This window comes from Pipistrellus hanaki (genome assembly GCF_964339955.1).
Source record: "Pipistrellus hanaki genome assembly, chromosome: 15".
In the NCBI taxonomy this organism is placed as follows: domain Eukaryota; kingdom Metazoa; phylum Chordata; class Mammalia; order Chiroptera; family Vespertilionidae; genus Pipistrellus; species Pipistrellus hanaki.
Genome location: NC_140517.1, coordinates 49,476,081 through 49,492,734, shown reverse-complemented (window position 1 = coordinate 49,492,734; position 16,654 = coordinate 49,476,081). Strand labels below are relative to the sequence as shown.

The window sequence follows — 16,654 nt, the reverse complement described above, 5'->3', positions numbered from 1 at the left end:
GCCCCGGCCTCCAGGCTACGGGCTATGGGCCGGGGGCGAGGCGGGCGGGGGCATCCTGTCTGGGGGCCGTGGCCGTGGCCGTGGCCCTGGCGTGGCCGTGGCGTGGCCGGGCCGTGGTTAGCGGGGGAGCCCGGTCAGGCTGGTTAGTGGGGCCTTCTCCGGCAGCCCGGGAAGGAGCTGCAGAGAGAGACAGAGGCGGTGACGGGCCGGTGGGAAGGCCATGCAGGAAGGCCACCCCAGAACCTGGGTCCCTCCCTTGCTCACCGGGGCGGGGGCACAGGCTCCCGTCGGGCGCGGAGAAGAGGCTCAGATAGATGACTGCCACTGCACGAAGCGCTTGGATTCCTGGGGGTTGGGGGTCAGAGGAGGCGTGACATGGGCATCTGGTTTGTGGAGTGGGCCCCGCCTCCACCCTCAGGCCCAGGAGCCCAGCCTCCTCCTCCCTCAGACCAGGAGCCCAGGCCCCCAGCCTCCTCCCTCAGACCCAGGAGTCTAGGCCACAGCCCTCCTCCCTCAGACCCAGGAGCCCAGGCCCCCAGCCCTCCTCCCTCAGACCCAGGAGCCCAGGCCCCCAGCCTCCTCCTCCCTCAGACCCAGGAGTCTAGGCCACAGCCCTCCTCCCTCAGACCCAGGAGTCCAGACCCCCAGCCCCTCCTCCCTCAGACCCAGGAGTCCAGGCCCCCAGCCCTCCTCCCTCAGACCCAGGAGCCCAGGCCCCCAGCCCTCCTCCCTCGGATCCAGGAGCCCAGGCCCCCAGCCCTCCTCCCTCAGACCCAGGAGCCCAGGCCCCCAGCCCTCCTCCCTCGGACCCAGGAGCCCAGGCCCCCAGCCCCTCCTCCCTCAGACCCAGGAGCCCAGTACCTGAGGGTTGAAAGGATCGTCATCGTCTGTGTCATCATAGTCATCACTGGGGGGTAGGGGGGAGTGGCAGAGGAGGAGGATGGGTAATGAATGCATCAGGAGGCTGTCCCCCCAACAGGACACCCCCACCCCCCACCTCGTGGCCTCCTCCCACCTCCTCCGTCCCCCCCTGACCTGGGTGGGAACTGGGCCCAGGCGCGGGGCAGGCTGCAGAGGGCGGTGGCCAGGGCCCCGGCGGACAGGAGGGAGAAGAGCAGCAGGAAGAGCAGGCCCTCGAGGGCGTCTTCGCACAGGCCCCGCAGGGCGGCGCTGTAGTCCTGGGGGGTGGGGGTGGGGTTAGGCCATCAGCGGGCAAGACCCCTTCCCTCCCCTCCCCATACACCCGCCACTCACACTGCCCTCACTCTTGCTGTGCCATGCTGGGCAAGTCCCTCAGCCTCTCTGTGCCTCAGTTTCCCCACCCGTCCTACGTCTGGCACACAGGAAGCGTCTGGCGCACAGTAGGGGCTCTGGTCGCTGTCATTATCACACCCACAGGGAGGACCTCGGATCCGGGCCTCTTGCGGATCTGAGAACCCTCTTCCCGCCCCATTTGTGACAACCAGATGCACCCCCATGCACTGCCCTGTGTCCCTGGGCCACATGCCCCTGGCCTGAGCTGCAGCAGAGCCCTGGGGTTGGGGGGCGGGGTGACAGCGGATGAACATCCAGGAGACAGAAGTGACAAGACTGGGGACCGCCTGGCTGGGGGGCCATGGGATGGGGAACAAGGGGGGCGAGGGCCTGGAACCAGCTCCCTGCCTCCGTGGAGCGCAGGGGACCCCCCCCCCAACCTCAGGTGACCCAGCCCTGTGTACCTCCCCGTCCAAGTCTGCCAGACAGACAATAACAGCAACTCCTTCTTTACGGCATTACTCACGAGGGCCCCAGGGCCCAGTGAGTCACCACCCCTAAATAGCCCTGAGCCCCCACTCAGCGCAGCCCACGGGCATGCATGGGACGGCTGATGTTCCTGAACCCTCACACAGCCCCGCCTAGCAGGTCCGGACGCCCTCATCTCACGGATGAAGAGGCGGAGAGTCAGGGGCCGCGCCTGCCGGGGCCACCCCGCCGGCATCGGAGCTGTGGGACCCCGGGCTCCCTCTCTCCGGGGTGTCCTGCCCGTCCCTGCCCTGGCAGGATGACAGCATGCATTCACCCTGAATCCCAGCCCTGTAAGTGAGGACACTGAGGCACAGAGAAGTCGGTGACCTCCCTCCAGAGCTCACTAAGTGCAGACGGGGAGACAGAGAGGGAGGGAGGGAGAGAGAGGGGGGACAGGGAGGAGAGTGGGTGGGCTGAAGTGGGAAGTGGGAAATGAGGACAGAGCCGGGATGAGGGGTGGAGAGAGAGGGAGGAGGGCAGGAAATAAGGAAGGATTCTAGCAGACAGATGGACAGATGGCTAATGGGTAGAGAATAGTGTATGACATATAAACAACAGTTTAAGACAGATAACTGGATCTCTGGGGGGAGGGGGGTAGTGGGAAAAGCCTGGCCGGTGGGAGAGAGGGAGCAGGCCTTTGGGGTCCAGGCAGAGAATGAGGTGGGGCGGGGTCCTGGGTCACCTTGTGCAAGCCTCGGCAGTGCAGTAGCGCCACCAACTGGTGGAAGTTTCCCTCCGTCACGTTCAAGGTCTCCTCCAGGGACAGCAGAGGTTTCTGCGGTGGGAAGGGGTCCTTAGCCCACCTGGGACCTGTCCCTGGCCGGGCCCCGCCCATCTCTCCAGGCACCGCCCACAGTCCAGGCCACGCCCCTTTATTTAGGTAACGCCCCGGCACACCAATGCAACCCTCCGGGCCCGCCCACCCACACCGCAAGGCCACGCCCAGATCTATTAACCACCATGCCCCACCCACAGCCACGCCCACCGACATGCCCTATCAATGGGCCCCGCCCATAGTTCAGGACCACGCCCACCAACTGGGTCTCATGGCCACGCCCACTTCCTGACCATGCCCTATTGGTGCCCCTGTCCATCCTGTGGACACCCATATCTCAGGGCCACGCCCAGATTTATTAATTACCATGCCCCACCCACAGCCACGCCTACCGACCCGCCCTTTCAGCGGGCCCCGCCCATAGTTCAGGGCCACGCCCACCTCCTGACCACGCCCATCAAACAAGCCCTTTTGGTGCCCAGTCCTGTCTTTGGCCCCGCTCATATCTCAGGGCCACGCCCACCGACCCATCCTTTCCGTGGCCACGCCCATATCTCAGGGCCACGCTCACAGATCTGGCCCCGCCCTCTCCCTGGGAGCCCGTTGTGGGCGCAGCGCCGCCTACCTGCGCGGAAGGGAACTGGGGCACAGCCTCTCGCTCCAGGCCCTGCAGCTGGGAGTGGATGTTGGCCAGTGCCCTCTGGGACAGGGTCAGCCTCTGCAGGAACACAGGGAGAGAGGACGGAGGACGCCGGAGTCCACGCCCCCGGCCCACTCCTCCCCCGAGACACAGGACTGGGGTCCCTGGCGCCTCCATGCTCCCCCAGGACCCTGCAGTCCAGGCCAAGGCCCCTGCCCCGCCCCCTCCACCCGGTTCCCCAGCCGCAGCCCTCACCTGTTGAAAGGGGTTGGGGACGGCCTGGTTGCAGAGGAAATAATAGCTCAGGATGTCTGAGGCGGGAGGGAAGAGGGGGGGCCGTGAGCTGGGAGGGGCCCCTCCCCAGCTGGGGGCCCCCCTGAGCTCCCAGGGCCCGGCTGCTCCCCCAGTCTCCACACTCCACCTGCTGCCGAGGTCCTCCCTGGACCAGACTGCAGGTTTCTCCATGTGGCCAGATCCCCCATCCCTCATGCCCCGCCCCCCTCCTGAGCCCAGCATCTTCGTCCCTCCGTCTCCTCCAGCCCACCCAGGAGGTGCTGAGAGCCTCAGGGACCCAAGGGGCCGAGGTGACAGCGTGGAACCCCCTAACCCCCACCCCAGACAGGATGGGACACAGAGGCCTGAGCATCCGAGGGTGCACCGGACCCCTGGGGTCACCTGAGTCAAGCCCCGTCTCCTCTTGAGTCAGGTTCAGGATGTAGGTGTCGGGACTGGAGCAGAAGTCGCTGAGGCCCTGGGAGGGGCAGCAGGAAAGGGGGCTCAGGCCAGAAGCCGCCCCAATGCCACACCCCCATGGGCTGAGTGACCCCAGCCTCCTCCCTCAGACCCAGGAGTCCAGAACCCAGCCCTCCTCCCTCAGACCCAGGAGCCCAGGCCCCCAGCCTCCTCCCTCAGACCCAGGAGCCCAGCCCCCCAACCCCTCCTCCCTCAGACCCAGGAGCCCAGGTCCCCAGCCCTCCTCCCTCAGACCCAGGAGCCCAGGCCCCAGCCCTCCTCCTCCCTCAGACCAAGGCCCCCAGGCCTTTAGGACCAGAAAACTAGTCCTTTAACCTCAGAACCTGTGACACCCCCCTTCCCGCCCCCCGGATCCGGGGCCCGGCCTCTGACTCACCACGGCGGTCGCAGCCTCCAGGCCCAGGGAGCCCCAGCTCAGCACCAGGACCACGAGGCTCATCACCGTCATCCTGGGGGGCAGGAGGGATTGGACTCGGGGCCCTGCATCTCTTCCCCTGGCCTCGTCCCTGTCCCCACCCCAAACCCCATCTCAGCTCACCCCCAACCTCTGGAGCCTGGAGGGTCAGAATTAGGGGCGGAGAAGGTGGAGGGGTGGGTGGGCCTGAGGTGGCCGATGTCAGACTGGACATCTGGTCCCTGCCCAGGAGGCAGGGGTGGGGATGGGGATTGTGGGGGGGCAGTGAGAAGAGTCCTGGGTGGGCAGGACCCAGCCCAGCTCTGCCCCACCCTCTGGGACCTGAGAGTACTCCTGCCCTCCTCTGGGCCCCCTTTCTGGGCTGTGAATTTTGCCAGACCCCTTCATCCCCACCCCCATCCCCAGGCTCTCCCTTGGGTAGCCACCTGCCCCCCAAGACTGCTCCTCCCAGGAGTGGAGACGGCTCCAGGGCTGACATCTCCTCCCAGTTTCTCCCTGGGGATGGGGTTTGCAAGGGGGGGGGGGTAGCACTGGAGGGTGGGCAGCAGGCATGACGGGCGTCCGGGGGGCCCAATCCATGCCCTGATCTACCAGGGCCAGGTTTACCATCCCCAAGGCCCTGGGGGAGAGTGGAGACCACGTGGGCACCAGCACAGCCCCCTCCCCACTCGGGACAGCGGCCCAGGGGCAGGCAGGAGGCAGGGCTCCTCCCAATGGGACAGGCCAGCGGAGTGAGTGGACCCCAGCGCCAGCACTGCCTGGCTGGGCAGCCTCAGGCAAGTGGCCCAGCCTCTCTGCCCGAATCTCCCCCCTCTTCCCCTGTTCAATGGAAGGAAAGTGCCTTCTCCTGAGGCAGGTGCCAGCATTCCAGGAGGGCGTGGGGCACACAGAACGAGCCCGAAAGCCATGTCAAGGCCACGTCAAGGCCACGCCAAGGCCACGCCAAGGCCACGCAGCCTCATGCATGGTCACATCCCAGCTCTGGTCCCTCATCCACACGGCGGGCCCCTCCTGGTGGCTCCAGGTCTGGTTTCTGTCCCTGAGCTGGCCACCTGCCCGCCCAGGTACTCCATGGGGGTGATAGAGGTTCATGGGATGCAGGAAGGAGCCAGTGGGAGCCCCGAGGGAGGAGGTCAGGGATCCCTCACTCGGGAGAACAGCGGGAGGGATGGAGGAGGGCTCAGGAGCACAGAGGGCTGGAGGGAGGAGGGCTCAGGAGCTCAGAGGGGTGGAGGGAGGAGGGCTCAGGAGCTCAGAGAGGTGGAGGGAGGAGGGCTCAGGAGCACAGAGGGGTGGAGGGAGAGGGCTCAGGAGCACAGAGGGGTGGAGGGAGGAGGGCTCAGGAGCACAGAGGGGTGACGGGAGGAGACTCGGGGTCCCTCGGTCAGGAGCACAGAGGGAGGGAGGGAGGAGACTCGGGGTCCCTCGCTCAGGAGCACAGAGGGATGGAGCTCCGCCCCGGCTCAGGGACAGGAGCCTGCAAGGGCGCCCAGACTCACATGATCACCAGCCACTTGCTCTGCTTGGCCAGGCCCAGGAGGGTGAAGAGGCAGACCAGCAGCTCCAGCAGCAGCAGGAGGACGTAGGCCAGCCACCTGGGGGGCGGGGGGGGGAGAGAAAGGGGGTGCAGCTGAGGAAGCACATCCAGCCTCCCAGCTGATAGGTCCTCCCGTCCCCCAAGTGATGGATAGAGAATGACATAAACTCCACCTGCGGCGGACATTCCTGAACACCTTATATGGACTGTACACTGAACCACCATCAGCACCTGCCAAATACCCTAAGAACCCCCAATTCCTAAGTCCCTAGGTCCCTAATCACGTGCCTTACATGAAACCACCAATCAGCGTGTGCCGAGTGCCCTAAGCCCCGCCCCTTTTCCTCCCCTCTTTCCCCTCTGGAAGGCAGCCCAGCAGGGGTCTTCTCTCCAATAAAGCCTGTATCCTGGTATCCTGGTTCTCCGGCCCTCTATTTCATCTTTCACCAGCCCCAGGCCCCAGATCCAGCAGGAAGCCATGGCCACCCCCCCTCTCCCCCAGCCCACCACCAGGTCCCCAGGCCACTGCCCAGCTCATCTGAGAAATGGGTACTCGGGAGGCGGGCCACCCTCGCCTTCTCTCCAGACTCTGGAGTCCAGAGCACAGGTCCCGGGGTCGGGGCACCTGGGACCATGGCCTGAATGGACCACGCAGGAGCTCTGTGACCTGTGACCCTGCCCATGTGACCGGCCTCAGCGGCCCAGCCCCCACCCGCCTCCTGTTCACTGAACAGCCCAAGGGCAAGGCGTCTGGGGCAGCCTGCCCGGCCTCCACTGCTTAGCTCTGTGTGAGGGGGTCTCAGTAACTCTGCCTCAGTCTCCCCGCCGGGAACGGGGAAGAGAGACAACAGCACCTACTTCCAAAGATGCCATGAGCCAGGCCGGTGGGGCTCAGTGGGTGAGCATCAACCTATGAACCAGGAGGTCATGGTTCGATTCTTGTCAGGGCACATGCCTGGGTTGCAGGGTGGGGTGTGCAGGAGACAGCCAATCCATGATTCTCTCTCTCATTGATGTTTCTGTCCTTCGCCCCCTCTCCTTTCTTCTCTGAAATCAATTACAGAGAGGAAGAGAGAGGGATAGAGAGTTTAGGAACATCGATGAGAGAGAAGCATCCATCAGCTGCCTCCCACACCCCCCCCACTGGGGATATGCCCGCAGCCAAGGTACATGCCTTTGACCGGAATTGAACCTGGGACCCTTCAGTCCCCAGGCGGACGCTCTATCCACTGAGCCAAACTGGCTAGGCTAGTGGTTGGCAAACTCATTAGTCAACAGAGCCAAATATCAACAGTACAACGCTGGAATTTCTTTGGAGAGCCACATTTTTAAAACATAAACTTCTTCTAATGCCACTTCTTCCAAATAGACTCACCCAGATTGTGATATTTTGCGGAAGAGCCACACTCAAGGGGCCAAAGAGTTGCATGTGGCTCGAGAGCTACAGGTGTTTTTTTGTTTGTTTGTTTGTTTTAATGTATTTTATTGATTTTTCACTGAGAGGGAGGGAGAGGAATAGAGAGATACATCAATGAGAGAGAAACATCGATCAGCTGCCTCCTGCACACCCCCTACTGAGGATGTGCCCTTAACCAAGGTACATGCCCTTGACTGGAATCGAACCTGGGACCCTTCAGTTCGCAGGCCCAGGCGCTATCCGCTAAGCCAAACCAGTTAGGGCGCGAGCCGAAGTTTGCTGACCATGGGGTTAGGGCGATAAAAAATATTTTTTTTAAAAAAAGGTTACATGAGGGTAATGAGTGAGAAGTATCAGTGGATGGAGCGTTGGCCTGCGGACTGAAAGGACCTTTAGATGTTACTTAATAACTCAGTGTCCACCAATAATAATTCACGGACGAGAGGAGGACACACGTGAGGCCCCGGGCACAGAGCCTAGCACATGGCAGGGGTTGGATAAACAGCATGTTCTGAGGGACCCCCAAAGCTGGCAGGGACTGGGGTGCCTGGGTGACCCCAGGTGACCTCAGGCCTTTGCTCTCCATGTCTGTGATGCCAGCTCCCCCTTCCTCCGAGGGCAGGCTCTGTTGACTAATGAGTTTGCCGACCACTGTCCTAGCCGGTTTGGCTCATTGGATAGACTGTGGACTCAGGGGTCCCGGGTTTGATCCCGGTCAAGGGCACATGCCCAGGTTTCGGGCTCCATCCCCAAAGGGGGCATGCAGGAGGCAGCCAATCAATTATTCACTCTCATCATTGATGCTTCTGTCTCTCTCTCCCCCTCCCTTCCTCTCTGAAACCAATATAAATATATTTAAAACAAATAAACAGAGGAACTGGTAAATGGGTGAATTCTTGGGCATGCGTGTGGGCATCCCTTAGTCCAGTGGTCGGCAAACTCATGAACCACAGACCCAAATATCAACAGTGCCACGATTGAAATTTCTTTGGAGAGCCACATTTTTAAAACTTAAACTATATAGGTAGGTACATTGTTACTAACTTAATTAGGGGTATTCCTAAGCTGGCCTTTGCTAAAAAACGTCCTCAATCGCCGAAACAGGTGTGGCTCAGTGGATGGAGCGTCGGCCTGCGGACTGAAGGGTCCCAGGTTCGATTCCGGTCAAGGGCATGAACCTTGGTTGCGGGCGCATCCCCAGTAGGGAGTGTGCAGGAGACAGCTGATTAATGTTTCTCTCATTGATGTTTCTGACTCTCTATTCCTCTCCTTTCCTCTCTATAAAAAAATCAATCATATATATATATATATATATATATATATATATATATATATATATATTTAAGTCCTGTCAAAACTGGTTTGGCTCAGTGGATAGAGTATCCGCCTGTGGACTGAAGGGTCCAGGTTCGATTCCAGTCAAGGGCATGTACCTTGGTGGCGGGCACATCCCCAGTGGGAAGTGTGCAGGAGGCAGCTGACCGATGTTTCTCTCTCATTGATGTTTCTGATTCTCAATCCCTCTCCCTTCCTCTCTGTAAAAAAATCAATAAAATATATATATTTTTTAAAAAGTCCTCAATCTGATTGAGGTACATGCAAGGCGCCAAAGAGCCGCGTGTGGCTTGAGAGCCGCGGTTTTGTGGACCACTTCCTTAGTCTGTCTCTTCATTGCGTACTGGGGCCGGGCAGCCCTGTCTGAGGACCCCCCTGTGCATTGTGGGACGTTAAGCGAGCAGCGACCCGCGCCCCTCCCCCCCTCCCCGCACCAGATGCCCACTACCTGTGTCTCCAGGCATCGCCCGCTGCCCGCTGCCCGCCCTGCCCACCCACCTGTACTCCTCCACGAAGGACACGTCCTCGGCCACCTGCAGGGGGCTCAGCGGCACCCCCTGCCAGAAGGCCAGCCCCCCGAGCTGCTGGGCCACGGCCTCCGCCTGCCGCCGAGCCCCCCGCGTGGCGGCCACCAGCTCCGTGCGCTGGGCGAACACCTCCTCCAGGGTGGTCAGCTCCGTCCGCACCGCCTCGCCCAGCCTCTCCACGGACTCTGACACCTGGGGGCCAGGGAGGGGCTGGGTCAGGGGCGGGCGGGCATGCTCAGGGGGCCCAGGGGTGGTGGTGGTGAGGGGGAGGGACGGGGATGCGAAGGAGGAATGCAAACTTGGGGGCCTCAGCATGGAGCCTCAGGGACCAGCTGAGGGTTAAGCAAGGGCTGGTGCCTGGGATCTGGGGCGACTGGGATTGAGAAAGGGCCAGAGGGGGCTCTCCGGCTAGGAGAAGCCCGTGTGCGGTCCTATGTGTGAGGTTCACATCTGCCTAAATGAGTCTGCGGTCCCATCTGGGTCTTGTGGTCTGGGGTCTGCCCGGGACAGGAATCTGGGGTATCGGGGTCAGGCTGGTCTCATCCTGGGGCTGGCCCGGGAGTGGGGCCCCTGGGTCTGGTCCCTGGGGCTCACCACTTGGGCCCAGAATCAGGTCTCTATTTGGGCTGGGAGCTGGAGTGGGGGAAAGGGTGGGGGGGGAGGGGTCCCTGGTGTTTGATCTCTGGTTTGGGCTCTGAAGAGAAGAAGTCTGGGGTCTGGGCTAGGGGTGAATGTGGGGGAGGGGGGGGGTCACGTGGGAGGCCCTGATTTGCGCAGTCAGGGTGGGCTCCGCCGGGACCGCTGGGTTCTGAAATTCTGAGCCCGCAGCCCCACAAGGTTGGGTCTGGGGTCTAGGCTCCGGGTCTGCATTCCGCTGCTGCCCGGCCCCCTCACCAGGGCGTCCACGGCGCTGAGCGTGTGGTTGGCCTGCAGCAGCGCTGCGCTGAGCTGGGCCACCCCATCGCTGGTCTCGCTGTTGCCATAGAAACCGATGCCAATGCCCGCGCTGCGAGGAGGAGGGAGGGATGGGAAATCACAACTGGGTCCTGGGATCCGAGGAGGGACCGCTGTTCCCCTCTTCCCCCACTCCCACCCCCCAACGTCGTCCTCACACACCCAATTTCCCCCCCCCCCCCACCCCAACACACAACACACCCCGATTGGTCCAGCCCATCGTGGGAAAATAACGGCTCCAGCCCGGGTTGCCACGGCAACGGGAAGGCTTCCCACCCCCGGCCTGAGAGACGTCATTGTGATGCTAATGGGAGGTGGGGTGGCGGCGAGAGGAGGGGGGGACCCCAGATTTAACTCGCTTGGCACCACCGGAGCGAACCCGTCACCCCCAGCCCCTCCCCTCCCCCCATCACACCCCTCCCCCTCCTCTCCATCTTTTCCCACGCACCCAGGGTCCCCAGCACCTGTCCCTCCGCCGTCCAGCCCGCCCCCCCCTCCCCCGCAGCCTGGGGTTTCCTGGGGGACCCGAGCCTGGAGCTCGCCCACCAGGCCATCCCCCTCAAATCCCCTCCCACCCCAGGACCCAAGCTTCTGGCCAGCTGGGAGCCAAGCAAGGGAATGTGGGCCGCCCCGCCTCCCCCTCCTCCCCTTCACGGCCAACACAGAGCCCCATTGTAGGCCGGCCTCGGCCTGGGGCCCATCCCCCGCACCCCAGAGTCCCTCCTCGGCGGGCCAGGGCCAGGCCGAGGCGGGGGAGCCGGTGTCCTCCCACTTCCCAGGCTCGAAGCCCGGGTCCCCCGCCCCCACCCCCGCCCTCGGACCTCCCACCCCCCTTTGCGCGCAGGCCCGCCCCTCCCTGCGCGCCCCCCGCGCATTGTTTCCATCCTACAAAGCTGCCCTTGTTCCAGGGCCGGGGCCGCCGGCCGGGGCTCTCCCCCACCGGGCCTTTGTCCGCTGCCTCCCCGGCCACCCCCACGGCCCCCAGAGCCTGGACACAGGCCACCCAGCCGCCTCTCCCACATCCACACTGCCCTCCTCTCCACCTCCCCAAACACAGACTCTGTCCCTGCGCCCTGGAGAGGCAGAGCCGGGCCAGGGCCAGGGGTGGGAGGGAGGCAGGCTTTCTGGCTACCCCCGCCCCTCCCGGATCCCGGCTGGTCTCCCTCCCGAGCCCTCCTCCGGGGGACAGGACAGCTGTCCGGCCGGCCCCGGTGGGGGTGGCCCTGTCCGCAGGCTGTGCGCCCAGCGGCTGGCCCCTGGGGCGTATGAGGTGTCAAGCGCTCTCCTTCGCGCTCCCCCTGGGGTTTGCCACTTGGGCCCCTGGCCTTGAAATGAAGCTTCCTCATTTTTTTCTTTTTAAAAACTTAATCCTCGCCCTGGCCGGTGTGGTTCAGTGGATAGTTCGTCGGCCTGCGGACTGGAGGGTCCCAGGTTCGATTCCGGGCAAGGGCATGTACCTTGGTTGTGGGCACATCCCCAGTGGGGAGTGTGCAGGAGGCAGCTGACGGGTGTTTCTCTCTCATCGATGTTTCTAACTCACTCTTCCTCTCTATAAGAAATCAATAAAATATATTTTTAAAAATGTAATCCTTGCCCTAGTCCGTTAAGGCTCAGTGGATAGAGCGTCGGCCTGCGGACTGAGGGGTCCCAGGTTCCATTCCGGTCAACGTCATGTGCCTTGGTTGGGGCCACATCCCAGGTAGGAGGCGAGAAGGAGGCAGCTGATGGATGTTTCTCTCTCATTGATGTTTCTCTCTCTCCCTCTCCCTTCCTCTCTGTAGAAAATCAATAAAATATATTTTAAAAATCAATAAAAAATTTAATTCTCACTTGAGGATTTTTCCCATTGATTTTTAGAGAGAGTGGAAGAGAGAGGTATATCGTTATGAGAGAAACACATCGATGGGGTGCCTCCTGCAGGTGCTGGGACCAGGGTCCAGGGCCAGGGAGGAGCCTGCAAACAGAGGTACCTGCTCTTGACCAGAATGGAACCCGGGACCCTTTGGTCCGCAAGCCCATGCTCTATCCACTTAGCCACACCGGCCAGGGCTGAGCCTTCCTCTTTCAGAACCGGGGGCAACATCCAAACCCGGAGTCCAGCAGGGTTTCAGGGGGTGGGGGGGCAGGGGACGAGGACTGGCTCAGGGCTGGGCCAGGAGGGGGTGGTGGTCTGTCTCCTGGACCAGAACATCAGCACCATGAGGGCAGCGACCTAGCCAGGCTTGCTCAGCATCTCCTGGCACGTAGTAGGTCCTCAAGGAGAGGTAGCTCGTGAACATGAACCAAGTACGGCTGTGAGCCGAATGCCGGCCTTCTCCTATTCACTGTTAACCACCAGGAGGTGGGTGTTGCCATGATACCCATTTTAGAGATGTGGAAACTGAGGCCAGGATGGTGCTAGATCCCTCCCCCGGGCAGCACAGTCGGACTGCCCAGCTCTGACCCCCCCCCCCACCTCATCCTGCCAGGCCGGCTGCCCTGGGAGAGGCGGGGGGCTCCTGAGCCTCAGTCTTTCCATCCATCCAATGGGGACAGGTTTGGAGGGGGCCCGCGGAAGCCTGGCAGAGAGCTTGGGGAGCCCCGTGCCCACGCCCGCCCGCCCTGGGGCCCCATTACCAGCTGACGAGAAGGGCGGCGATGCAGCTCCAGGTGACGCAGCCTCCCCCGGGCGGGGGGCTCTTGGTGCCGGGGGGCTCGGGGGGCCGGCAGCAGCAGACGCGGATGAGGTAGGCAGCGATGAGGATGAGGCTGAGGCCCAGGCCCAGGCCGGCCAAGGCCGCCACCAGCAGCAGGGCCTGGGGAAGGGGCGGCGTCAGAGGAGCAGGGAGGCGCCCTGGCCAGGTTTGTGGGGAGCGATGGGGTCCCCAGACCTCCCCGTTGGCAGCTGGGGAGCCGGGCCCTGGAGGGAGGCCCAGGTCCTGGGTGCCCCTGCTGCTCTGCCCTCCAAGGCTGTGTGATGCTGGGCGGGCCCCTGCCCTCTCTGAACCTCAGGGCTCTCCTTGGCCAGGTGGGTGGATGTAGCATCGACCGGGGACGGTGGGATGGGGGGCGGGTGGGGTGTGTGGGGGGTTCCTCCTCCGTCCTCCCTGCTGGTCCTCCCCACGCAGGGCTCACTCTCTGTGCCCTGCTGCCGAGCTCTGCACACCCGCCACGGGTGGGTCTGTTACCGGGGAGTGTGTTTGAGTGTGTGTGTGTGTGTGTGTGTGTGTGCAAGACTCAGAGAGAGGCTGGGAAACCAGCGTGAAGACAGAGCAGGGGGCAGGCAGGAGAGAGAGAGAGAGAGAGAGAGAGAGAGAGAGAGACTCAGAGGCGGGGAAGACAGACAGATGGAGACAGGTGGAGACTAAGCCGGGGCAGAGGCTGAGGCCCAGGCAGGGCGGGAGAGGGTGTGAGGTGGGAAGCCCGCAGGGGAATGGGCTGCTCGCGGGGTGGGGTTCTGGGGTGGAGGCTGTGGTCCTGTCACCATCACAGGAGCCCAGAGTGGGCAGGGGTTCGCCTGGGGCCACACAGCACAGGGGCACACCACCCCGAGCAGAGTCAGGCTTTGGGGCTCAATGATGCTGCTCCCACCGAAGCAGGTCTCTGCCTTTGTGTGTGTGTGTGTGTGTGTGTGTGTGTGCGCGCGCGCGCGCGCGTGTGTGTCTGGGGGGGTAAGAGTGTGTGTGTACCTTCAGGTGTGAGAGTGATCTGTGGGTGTCCGTGTGTTCTTGGCACAATTCCTTGAGTGTAAGTGGGTCTCTGGTGGAGGGTGTGAGAGAGAAAGAGGGTGTGTGATGCGTAAATATGAACGTGAGCGTGCGAATGTATGTGTGTGAATGTGTGTGTGACTGAGTGCAAGAATGAGTGGATAGGTGAGTGTGTGAGCATACATGTGTGTGTACATATAAGTGTGGGTATGGGCATGTATAGGTGTGTAAGTGTGTGTAGGTATGTGTAGAGGTGTGCATGCATATGTGTAAATATGTGTGTGGGTGTGTATTGTGTACATGTAAGCATGAAAACATTTGTGCATGTAGGAGTGTGTATGCATCTGCATGAGCATGAGTGAACATCTGTGTGTGTCAGTGTCTGAGTGTGTATGTCTGAGTGTATGTGTGTGTCTGAGTGTATGCATGTCCGGGTGTGTGTGTGTCTGAGTGTGGGTGTGTCAGAGTGTGTGTATCTGAGTGCATTTGTGTGTCTGAGTATGTGTGTCTGAGTGTGTGTGTGTCTGAGTGTGTGTGTCTGAGTGCAAGGTGTGTATGTCTGAGTGTATGTGTGTGTGAGTGTGTGTGTCTGAGTGTATGTGTGTGTCTGAGTGTATGTGTGTGTGAGTGTGTGTGTGTGTGTCTGAGTGTATCTGTGCGAGTGTGTGTGTGTGTGTGTGAGTGTGTCCCCAATTTGGTGTCACCCAGTTGTTGACTGTGTCCCAGCCATGCGGTGACCTCTCTGGGGGCAGTGCCTGCCAGCCCCAGGCGTGTGGGAAGAGTCTGTGCCTGGGTCCCAGAGCTGTCCCCCCCGCTCCCGTGTGTGTGTTTGTGAGTGTGTGTGTGTAAGTGTGAATGTGTGAGTGTGTGTGAGTGTGAGTGTCTGAGTGTGAGTGTGTGTGTATGAGTGTGAGTGTGAGTGTGTGTGTGTGTGTGTCTGAGTGTGAGAGTGTGTGTGTGTGTGTGAGTGTCTAAGTGTGAATGTGAGTGTGTGTCTGTGTGTGAGTGTCTGAGTGTGTGTCTGAGTGTGAGTGTGTGTGTGTGTGTGTGGAGCCTGCTGAGTGTGTCAGGCGGTAGGTCCGCCCGCGTGGCTGTGTGGGCTCCGCGGGGGAAGGTCTCCGTGGCGGGAGCAGCAGGGGGAGAGCTGGCGGCCGCGATTGTGTAACCGGAGGCCGTGGGAGAGGGGCTGGCCTCGGCTCGGCTGGGCTCGGCTGGGCTCGGCTCGGTTCGGTTCGGTTCGGTGGGGACAGGAGGCCGTGAGAGAGGGGCTGGGCTCGGCTGGACTCGGTTCGGTTCTGTGGGGACAGGGCGCGCGCAGCACAGGGAGGAGCGGCTGGGCTGGCCCAGCCCTGACCCAAATAGCTCGGAACTCACAGCTCAGCCTCCTCTTCTCCGCGTCCTGGGACCCCACCCCCACCCCCAACGAGGCGCCCCAGCTCCCAGCCCCAGTCCCCGGAGCTCCCCGGAGCAGAACCCCAGAACCAGGGGCTGGACCCACCGCGCCGGGGGGCCCAGGACCTCCCGCCTCCAGCCCCCCCACCGCCTGGGCTCAGCCGGGCTCCGTTCATCTCAAAGTCAAGGACTGGCCTGAAACTGGGTCAGGGGACCGTCCTGGGGCCCCTCCAGGGGCCGAGCCCCTTTCCCAGGGACCTGGCGCTCCCTCAGCCTCCCACCCCACCATCCCCCAGACGGGTGTCTGTCCCCCTTCCCGCCCCAAACCACACTCACCCCCAGCTCACCCACCGCATCCCTCCAGCGCCCTGAGCCCCCCTCCCAGCCTCCTCTTCTGACACCCCCACCTCGCTGCCCTGTCCAGCCCTCACCCCTCAATCCTCACCCCCTCACCCCTCTCCCCCTTCCCCATGCCAGGTCTCAGCCCTGTCCCAGAACCAGAACCAGAACCGGGCACCCCCAGCCTCTCATCACCTCCCCACCGTCATCAGTTCCCCAATCCCGGCCCCATCTTCACCACTATCCATCCCAGGAGGGAGGGGTCACTTTTAGGGCGCCTGTCCCGCACCCCCCTAATGGCCCTGGCCATCGCCCCCCTCCCCAGGAAGCCCCCAGACCCTGGAGTCTCAGGGCCCCCTGTCCCCTTCCTCCTCGGGGACTCAGGGATCCCGTTACCCCAAGCCCCATCCCTTTATGTAAGCAGAGTGGGGGTGTCTGGTCTCCCCAAGCGCCTGTCCCAGGGGAACCTCCAGGAATTGGGGCTTCACACGCCTCCTCCCTCAGACACCCCGAAGTCGGGGCCCAGTCCCCACCGCCCTGAGAGCCCAGGGGTGGGTCTATGACCCGGGGCCCCTGGGCCTCCCAGCACCCAAAAGCTGGCCCCCGCGCGGCCCCCGTCCCCTCGCGGCTCCCACCTGCTGGTACCCCGGCTCCCGCGGCGCGAAGTCGCTGGGCACCGGGCGGAGCTGGAAGTCGGCGCGGGGCAGCTGGTGGAGCAGGTGCACCCAGGCCGAGGGCCGGTAGCCCGGGGGCTCCCCCATGGCCCCCGGGGGGAGGGCGGGCGAGCTTGCGGGGCTGAGGCCGGGCCGCGGGAGCCTGGCTGGCGGCGCGGGGCGCGGGCGGGCGGCGCGGGGTCTGGCGGGCTCAGGGGAGCGGGGCCCGGAGGAGGAAGGGGGCGGGGGCGGGGATTGGGGGGCGGAGAAGGAGCGGAGGGAGGGGAGGCGCGCCGGGCGGGCTCGGTGCTGCCCCTGGCGGCCGCGGCGGGCACTGCGGCGCCGTGGGAGGTCCCCGGCTTTGCTTCCTGACCCCCCTCCTTCTTCCCTGGCGGCACAGGTACCTTCACATCCCCATCCCTAGAAGGTCGTCCCTGCTATTGTGT

At 63.1% G+C, this 16,654-nt stretch overlaps 1 protein-coding gene across 2 annotated transcripts; it reads right to left on the bottom strand.

Annotated features, from left to right (window-relative positions):
• Positions 1-21: 21 nt before the first annotated feature.
• On the bottom strand, positions 22-16,389 carry TTYH1 (tweety family member 1). 2 transcript variants are annotated; one of them, XM_084906462.1, is made up of 14 exons: positions 16,191-16,389; positions 12,755-12,933; positions 10,079-10,190; positions 9,156-9,376; positions 5,868-5,963; positions 4,330-4,402; positions 3,876-3,951; positions 3,456-3,511; positions 3,186-3,278; positions 2,468-2,560; positions 1,036-1,178; positions 862-907; positions 265-345; positions 22-177 (listed from the first exon to the last, which is right to left on the bottom strand). In XM_084906462.1, exons 1-13 carry the CDS (start codon positions 16,314-16,316, stop codon positions 307-309), a joined length of 1,353 nt encoding a protein of 450 aa, XP_084762588.1. In that variant the 5' UTR covers positions 16,317-16,389; the 3' UTR covers positions 22-177; positions 265-306. The 2 variants fall into 2 exon arrangements, with proteins under 2 accessions (XP_084762588.1, XP_084762587.1); XM_084906461.1 differs by lacking the exon at positions 862-907.
• Between the last annotated feature and the right edge of the window lie 265 nt (positions 16,390-16,654).